This window comes from Eurytemora carolleeae, unplaced genomic scaffold (genome assembly GCF_000591075.1).
Source record: "Eurytemora carolleeae unplaced genomic scaffold, Eaff_2.0 scaffold424, whole genome shotgun sequence".
Classification (NCBI taxonomy): Eukaryota; Metazoa; Arthropoda; class Copepoda; order Calanoida; family Temoridae; genus Eurytemora; species Eurytemora carolleeae.
Window position 1 is genome coordinate 73400 of NW_019396546.1, and position 20193 is coordinate 93592.

Below are 20193 nucleotides of genomic sequence, written 5' to 3' on the forward strand. Positions count from 1 at the left end.
ATTGATATTTTAAAATAAGTTTCTATTAAATATATATATATATATTACAACGGAAGATTGGGTTAGACCCATAAAACATTAGTTTAGGTAAATATATATTTAAACATATAAAAATATATTTAAACGAAAAAGAATTAAAATATTTTATATCTATATGTGTGTGCATATACATTTCTATTTTTTTCTTTATATATTTTCTACTTTAAAATATAAAAAGTCATTTAGAAATTATAATTATGTATCTATTTCGGTTTTATCAAATAATTTTAATGAAAATTTAGTTATGCTATCCTGTAATGTACAGCTAGCTATCCTGTAATGTACTGCTAGCTATCCTGTAATGTACAGCTAGCTATCCTGTGACGTATGTATTGTATGTGTGTATGTTTTCCCTTGATAGACTGATGTTAATAGAGGCGTATAAAGGAGGTGCCCCCCTCCACCCCCCTGGGATGTTTAGAGCCTCCCTCCCTCTGGATTAGTGAAATCTATGGTTAAGAGCGCCCCCCTGGATCAGTGAAATCTATGGTTTCGAGCCCCCCTCCTGGATAAGTGAAATTTATGGNAGAAAAGGAATAAGCATTAATCCCGATATCCACCCCCCCACCCCAACTCTATATGAACACATCTACACAGTTTGTTTTTAACATTTGTGAAGAAACAATCTCTGAGCCCCCCCCCCCCCTCTTGGAAAGCAAAAAATATGCCCAGCTGGCAGCTGAACGTTATCAAAAATGCTTTTTTAATGTGTGTCCTTGCTTTGCGTCTTTACTGTATGTCCTAACTGTGCGTCCTTAAGTGGCTTCATCACTATTAGTTCATATATACCTATTAGTTATTAATTAAAGTGCAGACGAAAATAAGCGTTTGCTAAAGTGTTTTTTAACTTAGAATATTTCTAATTAATTTATTTTTTTCTCTATATTTGTTTTCTATTATAGTTCTAGTTTTCACCACTATTTTTCTATCCTTTTATTTTTTAAAATTTTTTTTCTTATTATTTCTATTATACATTTCTCTTTTTTGTCAAACTTAATTAAGAATTAAAGGCTTTTTTTCTGGGGACTATTACTTGCAAGTATTGTGTAAGTGTAGGAATATTTCGGTTTACAGAACAGTTTCTCTTATCAGACAAAATTCATTCTTGCTCAGCTTGTGTTATGTGAAGTATACACACGCTGTGTTTATTGTAAAAAATGTTGCAAAGTTTTAGAGGGTGAAAAACTCAGTACTCACCTTAACATGTTTTACATTTTATACAGAAAATATAATTTTTCTATTTCAGGTCTAAAATGTTGCCACAAAAATTATCAACAAATACTAACATCCTAGACTGTGTATAATGTAGAGAGAATATCTAGGAAAATATTTAGAACTCTCTAAACCTCCCTGCCCGTGTCGCCTGTGTCAGTGAGATAGGGCCAGGCTACAAGTACTTTACAAGTGAAAGTAAATTATATGTCGCAAGAATTTCCTCACTAAACCTCGACATCGACAAGGGCGGGAATGACCGGATAGGACGAAAGAAAAGAAATATTTGACAGCTGTGGGATTCGAACCCACGCCCTTTCGGACTGGTGCCTAAAACCAGCGCCTTAGACCACTCGGCCAAACTGCCTGCTTATTCGGAGTGTATTCGACTACTAAACTTTCATACTAACGACACCCCCCTCACATACAAGTTTTTCTTTAAATGTATTGGTTTAGAGTAAAGTTCGTGATTTGGTTAAAGTTAAGCTTAACTTTTCAGATTTTCAGGAAAAATACAATAATTTTTGGGGTTGCAAGATAGATATAACCGAATTCAGCAATTTTTTAATATAACCAAATAACGCACTTTACTATATTATTGTAAATGTAAGTTAAAACTCACTGAAAATGATAAAATTTTCTGTAACAAAAAGAAATTCTAAGTCCAAAAAAATTAATGAATAATTATCTTTCTTAGCTAAAAATAGGTTTCCTCGTAATAAGTCATAGTTTGGTAAATTAATTTTTTATACGACACAGTGACAACGGAGCTTTTTTAATTTTAATCATTATTTTTATCATTGGAAACACAGTCAGGTTGGCCGAGTGGTCTAAGGCGTGAGATTTAAGCTCTCATAATCGTAAGATTGCGTGGGTTCGAACCCCACACCTGACAGATCTTATTTTTATAATTCACATCTCATCTCTTAGAATAAATCCTGTTAAAAAATTTTTTTACTAATAATGCGTTTCGTCACTTTTCTAGATGAAGATAAAGATAAAAATGGAGGACATATTTCCAAAAAAAAGCTTGTTTCCTTTTTGTCATTGTTAAAATATTTGTACATATACATAAGCGGGGATGTAGCTCAGTGGTAGAGCGCATGCTTTGCATGTATGAGGCCCCGGGTTCGATCCCCGGCATCTCCAACTTTTTATCACCGGCGGGTTTAAATTTGAATCTAGATTTTAAACTAAAAATAAAATATCCAGATGTAGCTACTTTTTTAATGTGTCTATTTTATTTAAAAACGTATATTTTATGTTCATGGCAATTATACCTGGTATGAAACCTTGTGGTTTAAATTGCCCAACTTGTCCCTACATAGAGACTGGAACAGTTATACAATCCTCTAATACCAGCAAGAAGATTGAGATTAATGGAACTTTCAACTGTAAGACCAGAAATGTAGTTTACTGTATTACATGTGAACACTGTAAACTACAATATATAGGACAGACAACAAGATCTTTAGATGAAAGAGTGAGAGAACATATGGGTTACATTAGAAATCTCCATACAAACCAGCCTACAGGAGAACATTTTAACCTTCCTGGACATGAACTCTGCCATCTAAAAGTTAGCGTTCTAGAGAAGAAGTTTACTTGAAGTACGAGAATCTAAATACATCAGAGATTTTATGACTGAACTCAGAGGAATGAACAGAAAAAAATAGTTTTATTTAATTATTAACTGCAATTCAGTATGTTTTAAAAAAAGAGTTTTTTATGTCCAATTCTTTAAAAGGTTTTAAATACCCCTCCTTAAACAAGCCGTCCCCCCCTCCCCCTCTCCCGACTCACGTTAATTAGATCGACCCCCACCCCAACTCTATATGCACACATCTACACAGTTTGTTTTTAACCTTTGTGAAGAAACAATCTCAAGGAATAATAATTGTCTTAACGCATTTTTTAAAAAGTGAATTTTGCAAATTTTTTCCCATCTCATAATCTGAGTTCTTTTCCCGTAAGTCCATTTGACAGCCCAAATTTTTATTTTGAATAATCTTATTGTTTGTTTATCTTCTTGTGATTTTTACATTTTTTATTTTTTTTATCGATTTTGATGGTTATTATATCGTTAGAACTGACGAGGGTCAACCCAGACCGAAATATATTTTCAATAAATGTGGAACTAACATCTACTTTTTTACTCTACAGAGGTTTGGTCCATCACCATCACTGAATTTTAAATCATTTGTGTAACAGATGTGCTTCAAATATTATCTTCCTGGGAAGATTTTACTCCAATGTATGTAAGCCTCTATAGCTCAGTGGCAGAGCACTGGTCTTGTAAACCAGGGGTCGAGAGTTCAATCCTCTCTGGAGGCATTTTTGTTTCATTATAAAATTTAATACATTTTTTGTTTAAATAGAATCGTTAGTTATTAAAATAGCCAATAGCTTTTCAACTGTTATTTTTTTCAGCGTTTAAATTTAGGTTTTAACGCTATGTATATATTTGATCACGTAATTACATGCAGTCGTGGCCGAGTGGTTAAGGCGTTGGACTTGAAATCCAATGGGGTTTCCCCGCGCAGGTTCGAATCCTGCCGGCTGCGAAAATATTTTTCTTTTTGTTATAAAAATTAATTGTGTTTCCAACTAAATAATTGTCTATTTCATTATTCCTCTTCTTTTAACACCAATTTCCTATGTATACCCCCCCCCCCCACAATTAGCAATAATTTCGAAACGCATTATTCATGAAAAAAGGTTTCAATTCTGTAATAAAAAGTTTATATATTTCATTCCACTTGTTGACTATTTTTCCTTTTGCGTACAAATATATATTTAAGACATTTAGGTTAAACAAACATAAAAAATTATTGAAGGCCGATTGCTTTTGTTTTGATTTCTGACAAATTTTTCTGTTTAATCGACTCAGTCGCCTGATGAACCGGTGACTAATGATTTTAATATCACAGTTTTTTTCTGTCTTTATTTTTTTACCGCTTTCTTTGTTGAAAATATTATTGTGAGTGTTTTAAAAATGATTTTATATTTCAAAGAATTAAACCTTTTAAATTTATTTTAACAGAATTATATCAGATAAAATACTAGTTAAAACTGCTTTCTAACTAAATAAATAATTAATTTTAATAATGGGTTGAACTGAACATACTCGTTTAGTTAAAATAATTATATAAGCCTTCCAAAGAAAATCAGGGACGACATTTTTATTTATATTTTAGGAGTATTGCATCTAAATTAATGAGCATCACGTAATAAGTCATAGTTTTTGAATTAAAAGATTTAATGAGAAGAGTGACCACATTTTCAATTAAAGAATCAAATCTGAATTGTCTCAATATCGAAAATAAAGATTATTTACTCTGAACTCCCAATTATATCACTAAACCCTGGTATATATTTTTCTCTATGTTTTCTGAATTAAAGTAATTAGTTAAAAGTATATTTTTATTTTAAAAATCCTCATTTTTTCAGAATATTGTATAAATTTTTATTTTTTTCACACAAGCATTTTAGTAATGTTTCTCAGTATACGAATGTTTTTGTTCTGAAGGGTTTTTATCCCGTGTATAACAAGTTTACTACTCTCGACCTTCCAGTTCAAATCAGACCCTGAGCTTCGATCTGATATATAAAGCATCCATTCTCCTAGAAATATTTGTATTATAATTTTAAGTCCTTAAGCAATGATATTGATTTAATAATCGTTGGAAAATGGTAAAACAAAAGTCTAAAAATCTAACTTTTTTATTCAAATTTTTTTTTAAACTGGCAGAATTACTAATTTTCCATAGTCGGCCATCTAAAAGAATTTATTAAAAAATACCACCCCCCCCCCTCACTGCACCACTAGGCCCGGTCAAGCAAATAGCGGTCAACACAATGTAAATTCAAGGAAGGTAAACAAGGAATCCCCCAAATATTTATTTACTTGTGAAGTCTACTGCAGTAGGAAAAACTTACTACTCTTTGATTATATTCCTTCCAAAAACAGAATTATTTTGTTAAAAAGATATGGTGGGGGAGGGGGGGGGGTATATTTACCTTGTGGGGCCTCCCCCCAGGTTTCAACTGACATTAGACCCCAGTCATGGAATCCACGGTCAGACTTATCCTTAGGCCGGGGAGCCAACAATCTGAAATAAAATCAAGATTAAGGAAACTTTAAGTAACCCTCAAGTTAAAATGAGCATGTCTGATTTACAACGGCACTCTTTACCTTAGTCTAAAAAAATCCATTGTTTTCATCTTAAACTTGATAATTTTTACGTGGTTTAGAAAAAGATTAAAGTGGAACCGTTGTGAATTGGGCAACCCACACATTCGGCAATGCAAACATTTTAGAGTCTTTGTGATAAGATATAGGTTTAGATCGAGATGGTTTAGAATACCTCAAAATAAGTTGGGTTTTATTAGATGGGGGGGGGGAGGGGGGCTGAGAAAGATGCTAGTGCATTTATTTGCTTGGACTTTGAATTTTATATTTGGACCGCACTGAAACCACAATGTTTGTTTTTGTAGTTTTAAATCCAGAAATAAATTGTGGATATTTTTAAAGACACCATCTTGATTAATCTGGGAACTTTAGAATTGGATATCCTTAATCCCGATCAGTTGATTAATCTGGAGATTAAAAACAAGAGGAAAACAAGCATTATTTAATCTGAGCTGAAAACTTTAGAATGTGATATCCTTAATCCCGATCTGTTAATTAATCTGGAGATTAAATTCATGAGGAAAACAAGCAATATTTAATCTGGAGATTAAGAAAAAGAGTGGATTAAGCAATAATCCTAATATCCACCATTCTAAAGTTCTCAGCTCTGGAGGATAAGAAAAGGAATAAGCATTAATCCCGATATCCACCATTCAAAAGTTTCCAGCTCTGAATTTTTTCCGGTATTTTTGTAACTCGGAATTTCTAATCCCTTTATCTTTGCAACCCATATCAAAGGTTTAATCATCACGTTGCAAAGATATATGTAGCAGTTAGAAAATTTGACTTTATGACAAAAACTCAATTCCTTTATTTGTAAGATGATGCTATCTAACCTTGTTGCTGTCCTCATAGGTGAACGCAGAACTATGTCTAAATTTCCTCTGTTCGGATGTGTTATGGAAACAAACGCCTGAAGAAATATATAATAAGTAAAATCAAAAAAATATTTAAAAACAGGATAATGATTTTGTAATGAGAGAAATATAAATATTAGACGCAAATTACACAAGATGTGAAAACTACTTTTTGAAAATTCCAAACTCATCGGTCATTTATTTCTGAACCTGGACATGTTCCGCATAGTTAATACTACAGTTTGATGCATTGAACCGTAGTATGATCACATCTCCTGGTCCACCCTGTAAATTAGTATTCTCTGCTCCTGGATGGATCTCACAGGAGTCTCCAGGAGGAACATTTTCCCAATCTTCTGCGGCGGATACGATCTCGTCAGCGTTTAGAACTCCAAACCCAAAACTAAACAAACCAAAATTAAACTTTACTTTAATTGGTCTAATTTGGAAATTCGATTTAATTGAAACAAATTGAAGATCTCTAAGATATTTTAATCTCAGTAACATTCCTTCGCATTTACATATGTATATTAAATATAGGCTTGGAAACCCTGCTTTGCCTGGACACAAAGTTTTCCTTGTAATACCTACTCAACTTGTTTTAAACAAAACTTAAGAACGTGTCCTAGATTTCATCGAGTTCCCCAACCAAATTTTAAACAAATCGTCCAAGGGGCTCCCGAGTTATGATTGGACATAGTAAAAGAGATTATTACTTTATGCATAACTTACTAGGTGCTGAACCCAGCTTTTGTTTGAAGTTTTCCCTCTAAAAGTCGACCCATCACTTAATTTTTAGGCCGGGGTACGGTTCTCAAATTCACAAGATATCCGGGACTCGTAACCTTCAGTTTAATTAGCACCTTGGATTAAACAGAAGCCCAACTCCATTTTTTCTCCATCCTGTGTTCTCCATTAATGTAGTTGGATCCGAGGTATAGACTGCCAGGTACTGAACATCTCTCCATGTCAGGGTTGGAGCTACCTGGATAGAAATAGGCACGTTCATTTTTTTATTCATTCGTTCATTTTCCATCAATTTCGTTCATTTTCTAACTGAAGGATTGTTCAATCAAATCGTTCGTTCGTTTCTTCGAACAACCGATTTTGAAATTGTTCTTTAAAGATCGAGTATTGACTGACACATAAAAACGATTACTAACGATAGTCTTTACTCTGAACGATCCTTATGTTCGTTCACAAAAACAATGCCCATCTCTAAACCTGGAGAACCAGAGCAAATATACCAGCTGCCAGGGGAGCTGCAGCAGAGGTTCCTGTATGGCTAACAGTGCATCCACCTCCTAATTATTTATTAGTCAATTCACTAATAGAACATTTTTTTATATTATTCAAATTGACCGGGAAACAAATTCCTATTACTATAATTTTTAACATTTCTATTTTCCGGCAGCAATTAGCCAAAAATAATCTCTTTGCAATGCCACACCATTTTAGTTTTTCGGCAATTCTTATTTCTAAAGACATTGAATTTTCTTACTCAGTTCCGACCTCAAAGTAATCGCCAAAATCAAAATATTTCGTAAACTATATTAAGCTAATCTGTAGTGATTTTTTTCCTATTATAAAAAGAAAGTTCCTGCCTAAATCTGTAGTTGCAATCTTCTGATCAGTATATGCTCCACTGCTGAAAGCTGATGTAAGAGTAGAAGAACAAGATTCTCCATACCATGTAGCTGACCCTTGCTGACTAGCTGAGCTAGTAATAGGTAATCAATTATTAACATACTGCACTACTTATGTAATTTAGGCATGATTCTAACTTACAATGTCTTGGCTAATTTTACTAACTCTGAATTGTAATTATTTCTGAGAATTGGTTTTCCAGATTGATTGTAAATGAATTTGTAACCGACAAAGGATAAGGCTTTAGTGACGACCTTTTGGCCTTAAACCTTCAAAAATACAATTGTTTAAATATTGCGGCATCAAATATAATCTGAAAGATCAAAAATGTCAGAATCTGTCGGTTAATGTATCATCCTGCAGTGTGAATCAGAAAACTGGATTATGAAGACGACTTTTAGACACAAGTTAGGACTTAGAATAGTCTAATGAATATGAGACATGATTTGTGCAGTGTACACAGACCCATTTCACTTACTGAGTGATTTATAAGCTATAAGAAAAACGACAGTGTAACCAAAATCAAATACAATTCAGTTTTTTGGTTCTTACTGTATCATATTCCTAAACATAGATTATGATTAAATGTGATATAAAATACAACTTACCTAACTGACAATGTATAAATACTAGCTGTATATCCATCACAGTTACAATCATCTCCATGACTTCCACCATTACCACTCGCCCAAACATATATAACACCCTTCCCTCCTCTACCCTCTCTTATACCCCTCTCTAGAGCCTTGGTTGCAAGTCGGCCTGGACCTTCAACAGTTGCTCCGTCGTCGTTAGGACCCCAGGAGGAGGAGAATATATCAACCTTAAAGGAACTGGCTTTGTAATTTGCAGTGATCTTATACATTGCAAGAGAAGAATGCCCCCGATTCCCTTTATATAACTTTTTAGAGAAATCACAATTGAAAATAATAAACTTTTAAAAAAAGATGATAAACATCTCACGCATCCTTGATCAGACAAAGCTTTTATGTTTATTGTTGTGAATCGGACATGCCGAAAATATATACTTATCAATTTTTTTGATTTGGTCTTTAAAAAGATCGCAAAAAATGACGAATTTATTATTTATTATGATAATACAGGATTCTGATTCTTAGAAATGTCAATTTACTTTACCTTGTCTAGAGCCCAGGACAAAGCTTTTCCCTCTAATTCATCAGATATTTTTCCATCCAGAAGTCTAATCCCGCCTAACGTAGTTGATAAAATTGAGATCGTTAACTAACGGTAATTTAAAAAAACGGTAAATGCCGTTAACGAATTCCGTTCTTACCTTTAAAATTAACGGCTACCTGAAATTTTTCTTTTTTAACGGTTGGAACTAACTGTTAATGAAACGGTTAGAAAAAGTTGGAATCTGTACCATGCAAATCTGTACCTGTATGTATTTACATGTATATACTACATATGCACCTGTTTGTATGTAAATGTTTATCTGTACATGCATACACTATATATTGATACCTGTAATGTGTGTATATGTTTATCTGTTCATAAATGTTTACTTGTACATAGCATAGTTGCAATTATTTACACTAAACTAAAGTCTTTTCAGTTTTTGTTAACAACTTAGCTTTTAAACAAATAGAACCCTGGTTACATGTGATCTTTTATGGAAAATGTTAACTTTTTAAAATCTCTTCAGATTTAAAAAATTCTTTAAAGTCCAAAGTATAACATAAAAAGAGAACAGTTTAATAATTTTTCCAAATCCTAGCCGCAACGAGGATTCTTTTTTTAGACTAAAGTTTAAATTAATGTATTTTCCATCATGATTTTTATTCTCATAAATAGTTTCTTTTTTGTATTTTCTTTGAAAACAATTTTCAAGAATTGTGCCGCCATCTATTAAAGATACAATCATCCTCAAACTCGTTCTCTAGTCATTATATTTTTTTGACTAGATTTAGCTTGAATTTTGCTAGATCAAAATATATGGGAATTGGAAAGAGGTAGAGGTGAGTTTCTTTTTAAAAACTTTTTTTTTGTTAAAGGTTGTAGTTTCTTTTTTAAAACTCTTATATTTTTGTTAAAGGGTTATGTTCAGTATTTACCAATAGTAGAGTTGAAGGCTACTCCCACCCCACACAGATGATTATTGGGTAGCATGGCAATCTCCCCTGCACAACGTGTTCCATGACTAGCCGTCTCACTCTAGGCAAAATAAAGTCAATTTTTTCAAAACTAATACGTTAAAATACTCCAATAGCAATTATAACTGTATTGTATTTTATTATGGTTACAGATATTTTGAGATGTCAAAATCTAAGAAATTTAATTTAAAAGAAAAAAGTATTTACAATCATCATTCTAAGATAAATATTTTAAAACTTTTCTATTGAAACCATTGTCTGAGTCATGCTAGTTTTATTACATTATCCTCTCTTGTTTCTTTTCAAAATTTGTTGAACGTTTTTCATGATTTTTTCATTTCATACCAACAATTTTATAAGAATAAGAACAATTAGTTGTAAATAATAAGGTAAACAAACAAACAGCTGACTTTAGATGTAAATGAACGATTGAAGATAACTACACACCCAGCTAGACGCAACTAGGATATTTTAAAGGGTAGTGGGGATTTTTGTTTTCATTAAACCTACAATCTTTGTTATTGTTATTGCTCACAAACTAGTTTCTGAGCAGTTCAAATATGTGAGCGTAATGTACGCATATCCTATCCCCCCTACCTTAAAATATACTTTGCATGTATATATGTAGCAAACAAAGAGGCCCATAGTAAATCATGTCGTAGATTGTTCATATAGCTAAATGTGCCAGCACTGGATTAATAGCTTGTTGGCTAGCTACGCTTGTGTCCCTGTTTGGCATTTAGAGCCTGGATTAATAGCTTGGTTCAATAGCTACAGAGATCGCGCCCAGCGGCAGTGGCGTTGATAGTTAGCGGGATTGTAACCATGTGGATTGTGTCCTGGTTTACTTTGATAGCGGATGGTTTGTACCTTGATAGATACGTTTCGAGAACTTATTATGGAGTAGGTGTTTACTACATATATATAATAACCTTAGGTTTAGGATCAGGATCATTATCATTGAAATCATAGCTGAGTTGTGGATTATAGTTTCCAGCTAGATCAGGATGAGTGTAGTCTAATCCATCGTCAAGAACTATTACATTAACTCCGGTCCCATCTATACCTCGGCTCCAGGCTCCAACTACATGAAGGGATATATCTGGTAATCCAGCTTGGGATCTGATAGAATATTTCAAACTATTCAAACTAAAAGAATTGAGACTTTGCCACAAATTCACATATTCTATTTCTAACTCCTATATCTCTGGAATCTAATGGTGTAAACCTTTGATTTGATCGACTTCATAGTTTGAAATATCAAACTACGACATTAGGTTGCAACGATATAGTGATTTGAAAAGCAGTGTTTTTGGCAACAACTTAATTCCTTAAAAGGGACCGTTCACTTATTTGGGTAATTTCTTCTTGGTATTTATTAGTCCGGCTTATATATATATATTGATTTATGTAAATTGAGTTATGTAAATAAATAGTTAAATCAACAAATCAAACTTTTTTACTTTTAAATATTCAGTTTCCTTGTGTCGTGTAGATACCATTGATGATCCCAAAGTTCATCATTAAACAACTCCTTTTTCTAAATAAACATATTTCATACGTCTAAATTCTATATTTATATATTATATTAAAGCTCTTCGCTCATATATAGTTACATATTTAAGCATAGCTGGCTAAATGGGTGGACCAAATTGGCTGAAATTTTTCGAGGAAACCCGGGGTAACATAAGCTTTATTTTATTTTAAATTTCACGGGAAATGACGGGCACTTCGGCTAAAACTATAATTAAAACGTCGGCCGGAAGATGATTTTATATAATTATAAAATCCTGGGCAACGTCGGGTTCCCAAATACAATACAATACAAATACTATTCTTTTTTATATGTATACAGGGTTACCCAGAAAGGATGAGATTTCAGAGACGACTGTGTGGAATTTATATGGTCTATTTCCTTATATTTATGCTTCTTTGCAACCGTAAACTTGTTTCTCTTCTTGCAAAATCATTACAAAGGCCAAATAATAACTATCATCAGGACAGAAGACTTCATTTACCCTTGGAATCGTCATACTTGTAGATTTTTTCAGGTCTTCTTTATAATCTCATCCTTTGTTGGTAATATTTTTCCTAAACCCGTTTTAAACCTGTTTTGGTAATTCCGGTTTATTATAATTCTCCTCTTCTCTCCAGAGTTCTAATAGTTCTGCAGGAATACTTTTCTCTATACTTCGTAATCCTACGATACATACAATTCATATCATACCGCTCGGTGGTGCAAAGAGAATATGTTAATTCAATGATTTTACTGTATGTAAAAATTCATTACTTTATACTTCAGTTATATCAAATCATAATTGGAAAATAACAATTTTTTTGTTGAAGTTCAGTTTCAAATGTTGATTTTTGGGGAGTGGGGTACTGCGTTGATGTCCCCCACCCGACCGGCCTCTCATCTTTTAAATCTACAAGTTCGTTTTAAATTTACATCTGACAAAGGAACAGTAAACATTTTTGGCTTGTCTGAATTTTTGGTAAAAAAAATTGGAATTGTAAAACCCTCATATTTTTATTAAACTAAATTAAGGTAGGCTTTCAGACAGATCCGCAACCAAACACTAAGATATTCAAAAGAGGTTTTTAGCACGTTGCAAGCCTAGTTGTTTTGAATTGTACCTTTAACTAATATTTTTTAACAGCTTTTACCTGATGTTTCTGAGAAAATATAGTAGGGTAGATAAACTCCTCGTTTTACTCGAACTTTCTCGAACTGTTGCTCAGCCCATTTCACTCTTGAAAAGGATTTGTAACAGTTAATGCATAACATCAAATGATTATTTTTTTTGTTAATTACATACTTTACAATGACTTTCCAATCTACAATGTTTTAATAATCAGAAGTTTGCCTGTTGTCTCATACTAGTTGATTAGTCAAGGATGTATCCTGTCCCCCTTGATTTAATAATCAGAAGTATACCTGTTGTCTGATACTAGTAGATTATGTCAAGGATGTATCCTGTTCCCTTGATTTAATAATCAGAAGTATACATATTGTCTCATACTAACGATTAGTCAAGGATTTATCCTGTTCCCCTTGATTTAATAATCAGAAGTATACATATTGTCTCATACTAAAGATTAGTCAAGGAGTTATCCTGTTCCCCTTGATTTAATAATCAGAAGTATACATATTGTCTCATACTAACGATTAGTCAAGGATTTATCCTGTTCCCCTTGATTTAATAATCAGAAGTATACATATTGTCTCATACTAAAGATTAGTCAAGGAGTTATCCTGTTCCCCTTGATTTAATAATCAGAAGTATACCTATTGTCTGATACTAGTAGATTAGTCATGGATGTAAACTGTCCCCCTTGATTTAATAATCAGAAGTATACCTGTTGTCTGATACTAGTAGATTAGTCAAGGTTGTATCCTGTCCCCCTTGATTAAATAATCAGAAGTATACCTATTGTCTGATACTAGTAAATTAGTCAAGGATGTATGCTGTTCTCCTTAATTTAATAATCAGAAGTATACCTATTGTCTGATACTAGTAGATTAGGCAAGGATATATGCTGTTCTTTTTGATTTAATAATCAGAAGTATACATATTGTCTGATACTAGTAGATTAGTCAAGGATGTATCCTGTCCCCCTTGATTAAATAATCAGAAGTATACCTATTGTCTCATACTAGTAGATTAGTCGAGGATGTATCCTGTTCCCCTTGATTAAATAATCAGAAGTATACCTGTTGTCTCATACTAGTAGATTAGTCAAGGATGTATCCTGTCCCCCTTGATTTGATAATCAGAAGTATACCTATTGTCTGATACTAGTAAATTAGTCAGGGATGTATCCTGTCCCCCTTGATTAAATAATCAGAAGTATACCTGTTGTCTGATACTAGTAGATTAGTCAAGGATGTATCCTGTCCCCCTTGATTAAATAATCAGAAGTATACCCATTGTCTGATACTAGTAGATTAGTCAAGGATGTATCCTGTCCCCTTTGATTAAATAATCAGAAATATACCTAATGTCTGATACTAATAGATTAGTCAAGGATGTATCCTGTTCCCCTTGATTAAATAATCAGAAGAATACCTATTGTCTGATACTAGTAGATTAGTCAAGGATGTATCCTGTCCCCCTTGATTAAAAAATCAGAAGTATACCTATTGTCTGATACTAGTAGATTAGTCAAGGACGTATCCTGTCCCCCTTGATTAAATAATCAGAAGTATACCTATTGTCTGATACTAGTAGATTAGTCAAGGACGTATCCTGTCCCCCTTGATTAAATAATCAGAAGTATACCTATTGTCTGATACTAGTAGATTAGTCAAGGATGTATACTGTCCCCCTTGATTTAATAATCAGAAGTATACCTATTGTCTGATACTAGTAGATTAGTCAAGGATGTATCCTGTCCCCCTTGTTGTTCTGTTCTGTCAAGAACTGTTCTCTCTAGAAGATAATGGTGAGGAAAACCTGGTAGTTCTCCAACCATCCTGATCAATACATCTATTTAAACCACGGGAATTTTTAGGTGAATATTGACAAAAAAACATGTATCAAAAAGATTTAGTATGAATGGTTTTTGATTAATATGGTCAATATAATAACTAGATTTTTTTAAGTTATTACCTGACATGTTGATATTTTTTCTTTATCTTTTTATTTTTATGTTTAGAATTTTTCTTTTTTATTATATAGAAATTTTAGAATAAGATCAATGGATGAATGAGACATAAGTTACATAAAAAAGTACCTGAGGTTAACTTCGTCTGCAAAGATCTAAAAAAAATTCTTAATCAAAAATTGTATTTTGGAGGAAAGACAATTTTTTAAGATGCCTTGCTAAAATGAAAGAAAATATATATTCACAAAGAATTTTTATCTAAACTATTTCTCTTCCTGCAAACTTAATTCTGTTAAAATCACCTCGGCTTCTTCTCCAGACTCTAGTTCAACAATCCACCTATTCATCCATTCATTTGTTGCATCCTTTACATATACAGGTTTAGTAATATAGTTCAATAATTCATCCATTCATTTGTTGCATCCTTTACATATACAGGTTTAGTAATATAGTTCAATAGTTCATCCATTCATTTGTTGCATCCTTTACATATACAGGTTTAGTAATATATAGTTCAATAATTCATCCATTCATTTGTTGCATCCTTTACATATACAGGTTTAGTAATATAGTTCAATAATTCATCCCTTCATTTGTTGCATCCTTTACATATACAGGTTTAGTAATATAGTTCAATAATTCATCCATTCATTTGTTGCATCCTTTACATATACAGGTTTAGTAATATAGTTAAATAATTCATCCATTCATTTGCTGCATCCTTTACATATACAGGTTTAGTAATATAGTTCAATAGTTCATCCATTCATTTGTTGCATCCTTTACATATACAGATTTAGTAATATAGTTCATTCATTTGTTGCATCCTTTACATATACAGGTTTAGTAATATAGTTCAATAATTCATCCATTTATTTGCTGCATCCTGTACATAACAACTACAATATGAGGTATACAACGTGTAGTTGAAAAATAATTTATTTTCTTTAGTATAATTATATATAATTAGTGGTACGTACAGTAATATAGTTAAATAATTCATATATCAACCTTATTACTTATTATTTACTTTTTATATTTGTTTATATATATTTATAGAAGTTTAAGCTCAGATGAATGCAAAAACCATGCTGTGAACTCCCAATTCATTTCAAGTACAGGGCATATTTTCAAGCATGCTAGATAAAGCTGTACAGTACACATACCGACTACACAAGGCTTAACGGTACAGTTCACCAAATGTCCTAAGCCATTCTATAAAATGATTCTAGTTTCTATTGCAGAATACTTGCTTGGGGTGGTTCAAATTGAGTTTATCCAAGTTAATTTTAAAATAATAAAGCTTGTACTCTGTGTTTTTTATTTCTTTGTGGTGCAGAACGATTCCAAAAACAATAAAACCTGTTAATTATGAGCACAATCACAATACCAATACAACCTGTCCATAATGAAGTACAATTACAATACAATCTGTCCATAATTTAGCACAATTACAATACAACCTGTCCATAATGAATTACAATTACAATACAACCTGTCCATAATGAAGTACAATTAAAATGCAATCTGTCCATATTGAAGTACAATTACAATACAATCTGTCCATAATGAAGTACAATTACAATACAACCATTCCATAATGAAGTACAATTACAATACAACCTGTCCATGGCGAGTACAATTACAATAACAATACAACCTGTCCATGGCGAGTACAATTACAATAACAATTCAACCTGTCCATGGGGCAGAACAATTAAAATACAACCTCGTCATGGTGCAGTACAATTACGATACAACCTGTCCATGGTGCAGTACAATTATAATACAACCTCTACATAGAACAGAAAAATTACAATGCCACATGTTCATGGTGCAGTACAATTACAATACAACCTCTACATAGAACAGATCAATTACAATACAACCTGTCCATGGTGCAGAACAATTACAATACAACCTGTACATAGAACTGAAAAATTACAATACAACATGTTCATGGTGCAGTAAAATTACAATACAACCTCTCCATACGACAGAACAATTACAATACAACCTGTCCATGGTGTAGTACAATTACAATGCAACCTCTCCATGGGACAGAACAATTACAATACAACCTGTCCATGGTGCAGTACAACTACAATACAACCTGTCCATGGCGAGTACAATTACAATAACTATACAAACTGTCCATGGTGCAGAACAATTACAATACAACCTGTCCATGGTGCAGTACGATTACAATACAACCTGTTCATGGTGCAGTACAATTAAAATCCAACCTGTCCATGGTGCAGTACAATTAAAATCCAACCTGTCCATGGTGTTGTGAGTTAACAGTTCTGTATCCAGGTATACTTGATAGCAGGACTAGACAGTGCTTGCTTATTAAAACTTTTTTTATTATGAAAATACTAAACTTCGTTCCCATCTTAAAGGGACTGTAAATGTAATTTTTTAAGTGACCCTCCATACAAAGATGGCCATGCCAGATTTACAATGGTACCCATAAAAAATATGTCTGATAATGTATGAATTGGAAATCAATGTTTTTATTTCTTAAAACTGTTTATTTTCATTTGCAGTTTCTCTGCGAAAGAGCAATAAAGAAGTAAAGACTTTTCGAGTCAGAAAAGCGACGCTATCTTCCACATTTTTGATAAAATTAACGTTGTAAATCTGGAATCTTCCCTTTAATTGCAATAGTAAACATTTTAAATATACCTATTATGTCGCAAACTGTTGGTTTAACTACTTTTCCCTTTGACATGAGGGAAATGGGAATAAAGTTTTTGCACTTTTTTTAACTTTGGTAAAAGTTGATTTAGTGTAAGCAAGAATAACCTCCATATCTTTGTTTACAAATAAATTGTGTTCCAAAAATGTGCTTGCCAACCGGATCCTTCACGTACGAGGGTGCTAGAGCGTTGGGAAACACGTCGGTCGCAGGGTGCAATTTAAACTAACATGTACAAATGTACAAATGTGTTTGATTTGCTGGTACATGGTTACCTACAAAAGATGCTACTTTAGAGCCGACCGTACAAAATTTGTATTGTCTAATTCCTTTAATCATAATTTCAAACTTTGTCATTCTTTGCCAAATCATTTAATAAGCCAATAAAAGGCTATATTCAAGGCATACGACTCAATTTAACCTTGAGATCGTCATATTTAAAGATTTTCAGGTCGTCTTTGCAGTCTCAACCTTTGTGGGTAACCCTGTATATCTTCCTTGAGATACGATTGTATGAATATTATAAGTTTTAAAAAGCAGTTTCCTAATTGAAGGAGAAGATAAAGTTTCTGAACCTTCATGAAGGACGGAGTAAAGAGAACTGGGGACACTTGTTAATCCTTGATAAACACCTCAGGTGTCATTTATAACTTGTAACTTGGTAGGTGTATAGAGGGGGGGGGGCACAGAAGTATTATTGTTTATACATATAAAGTCGTAATCACCGTTTGTTTAATAGGATGTCCCATTATAACTCATCTACCACTGGTCCAACTGGCCTCAACAATTAGAGAACTAGGTAGAACCAAGGGAATGTGTTCTGGTTGTTCTAATTTGAGCGGGTTGACTTTAACACGAAAAATTAGAGAACTAGGTAGAACCAAGTGAATGTGTTCTGGTTGTTCTAATTTGAGCGGGTTGACTTTAACACGAAAAGTTAGAGAACTAGGTAGAACCAAGTGAATGTGTTCTGGTTGTTCTAATTTGAGCGGGTTGACTTTAACACGAAAAATTAGAGAACTAGGTAGAACCAAGGGAATGTGTTCTGGTTGCTCTAATTTGAGCGGGTTGACTTTAACATGAAAAATTATTTTCCAGACAAAATTGGGTAACAAAGCTAGTTTAAGAATAAAATCACAGAAAATTATACGTTTATCAATTATTGTTGGAAAAATTAGCCCATTTCGTGTGAGATCTTTGGTATTACATAGGAATTAAAGAACAACCGTAATTCACACCTAGATCAAACAAACCCATAGAAGGTAAAATAAAAACTTCAGACCCTAGAAGAGAACAAAATTGTGCTGGTTACACCATTTAACTCTAATTTGTAGACTGTTGTCATGTTAATTAATTCATTTATCTAAAAAAAAGTATCTTACATTCGTAAAACTTATAATGTTTACTAATTTTTCTTTTCATTGAATTTTGTTTGTTTGTTTGTTATTGGATGAAATAAACACATATACATGTTCAAAACTAAACTTAGGAATAGTTCGATCTTGAAAATAAAAATTGTTTATGTTTGTCAGTTAATTTTAGGAATTGATTTTAGAATTGTATTTCAACAAAAAGTATAAATTAAGTTTAATACCCAAGTAACCAATATCCAAGAATCCTACTATTAATCAAAGGGTTAGAAAGACACGTTTGCGCCACTTTGAATGTTTGATAATATCATGACTGTACTGCAGCTAGGACATTTGAAAGAAAGAATTTTAAAAAAGATGGGATTACGCACTCGGGAGCTGAGATAAAATGTATTATAGTTTTAGTTTTGTTAAACAATACAAATAAATGTAATCTACCCAGTTCTCAGACCTTTTGTGCTGTCAATCTCAGGATCATGCATTCATCTCCATCTTATTGCAAACTCAAATCTAACTGTAAAACTTACTCATACATTTTTTAGACAGCCTCGGTTATTAAGTGTCGCAACGACTTGGTCTTTTTTTGGTTTTTAATTAACCAACTCACTTTTACTTTTTTGTAGCTTTAAACATATACATATGCAAAGCACTTGTTTCTACCTTAAGTTTAAAAAGAGTAATTGGCAAAATTCTGCTCGATTTTTGTTTGAGCGCGTGCACATTCTTGGTTTTCAGTGTGCAGACTTTGGAAGTAATTTTATTACTCTTTGATAGTCAGTGTCATACCCTAATTAAGGGATAAAGCATTGATTTTTCAAATTAAAAATTTTTTACATTGGATATCTAGATCAAGCGTTCAAAAATAACAATTTCCAAACAAACGGTTCGATCTCAGCTTATCTTTTCTGTTGAGCCACCACTTACTGTTAATGAATAATCCATTATATATGTCTATAAATATATTTATATACATATTGTCAATATTTGCATGCTCTGATATACAGTAGCAGGATATTTATATTCTATAATGTATATACACTTCACAGAGATCCGGAAAGCTCGTAAAATTGCGCGTCAATTTTTAAGATTAGGTATAGTTTGAAGTGTCGCAATGCCTTGGACTTTTGATTTATAATTTTAACGTACTAAAACATTTTTGTAACCCTTTGCTTGTAAATTTTAGAACTTGCTTGTTTCTACCTTCAGTTTAAGAGAAATAATTGACAAAATGATAATAGATTTTTACTTGAGAGAATGCACATTCTGGATCACAGAGTTCAGAGCGGCTTAGAGGGATGCCCCCCCCCCCCCGGGAAAAAGACCTAAACCAAAAACAAATTTTTAAGAAATGTTTGCCTGCGGAAACATTCTTGAAATAAATCGTAAAAAATTCCCTAATATTCCTTATTCGTGCAAAAATTTTGAACCATTGTTAAAAATGATAGAAATCTAA

At 32.7% G+C, this 20193-nt stretch overlaps 1 protein-coding gene and 5 non-coding genes across 7 annotated transcripts; 4 read left to right on the top strand and 2 right to left on the bottom strand.

The window, feature by feature from the left end:
- Positions 1-1538: 1538 nt before the first annotated feature.
- Positions 1539-1618, bottom strand: Trnal-uag (transfer RNA leucine (anticodon UAG)). The gene has a single exon. It is a non-coding gene; the product is annotated as a tRNA-Leu (tRNA).
- A 444-nt stretch (positions 1619-2062) lies between these two features.
- Trnal-uaa (transfer RNA leucine (anticodon UAA)) lies at positions 2063-2146 on the top strand. Its single transcript has one exon. It is a non-coding gene; the product is annotated as a tRNA-Leu (tRNA).
- Positions 2147-2328: 182 nt separating this feature from the next.
- Trnaa-ugc (transfer RNA alanine (anticodon UGC)) lies at positions 2329-2400 on the top strand. Its single transcript has one exon. It is a non-coding gene; the product is annotated as a tRNA-Ala (tRNA).
- Positions 2401-3513: 1113 nt separating this feature from the next.
- Positions 3514-3585, top strand: Trnat-ugu (transfer RNA threonine (anticodon UGU)). Its single transcript has one exon. It is a non-coding gene; the product is annotated as a tRNA-Thr (tRNA).
- Positions 3586-3733: 148 nt separating this feature from the next.
- On the top strand, positions 3734-3815 carry Trnas-uga (transfer RNA serine (anticodon UGA)). Its single transcript has one exon. It is a non-coding gene; the product is annotated as a tRNA-Ser (tRNA).
- An 841-nt stretch (positions 3816-4656) lies between these two features.
- On the bottom strand, positions 4657-18184 carry LOC111705271 (neuroendocrine convertase 1). 2 transcript variants are annotated; one of them, XM_023477777.1, is made up of 19 exons: positions 17915-18181; positions 16948-17003; positions 14972-15034; positions 14799-14824; positions 14416-14538; positions 12729-12814; positions 12170-12261; positions 11543-11601; positions 10994-11183; positions 10023-10122; positions 9085-9158; positions 8556-8770; positions 7905-8020; positions 7525-7604; positions 7164-7285; positions 6511-6703; positions 6280-6356; positions 5272-5363; positions 4657-4875 (listed from the first exon to the last, which is right to left on the bottom strand). In XM_023477777.1, exons 1-19 carry the CDS (start codon positions 17949-17951, stop codon positions 4727-4729), a joined length of 1950 nt encoding a protein of 649 aa, XP_023333545.1. In that variant the 5' UTR covers positions 17952-18181; the 3' UTR covers positions 4657-4726. The 2 variants fall into 2 exon arrangements, with proteins under 2 accessions (XP_023333545.1, XP_023333546.1); XM_023477778.1 differs by lacking the exon at positions 14972-15034 and having other exon boundaries at positions 17915-18184.
- Positions 18185-20193: the final 2009 nt, after the last annotated feature.

Excerpts from the sequence above, each read along its gene's own strand:
- LOC111705271 (XM_023477777.1), bottom strand. The coding sequence starts at position 17,951 with ATGAAGGTTCAGAAACTTTATCTTCTCCTTCAATTAG. Across the intron at positions 15,035-16,947 it reads ACTCACAACACCATGGACAG|GATGCAACAAATGAATGGAT; the intron begins GTTGGATTTTAA and ends GTATATGTAAAG. Across the intron at positions 8,771-9,084 it reads TGTCCTGGGCTCTAGACAAG|GTTGATATATTCTCCTCCTC; the intron begins GTAAAGTAAATT and ends AGTTCCTTTAAG.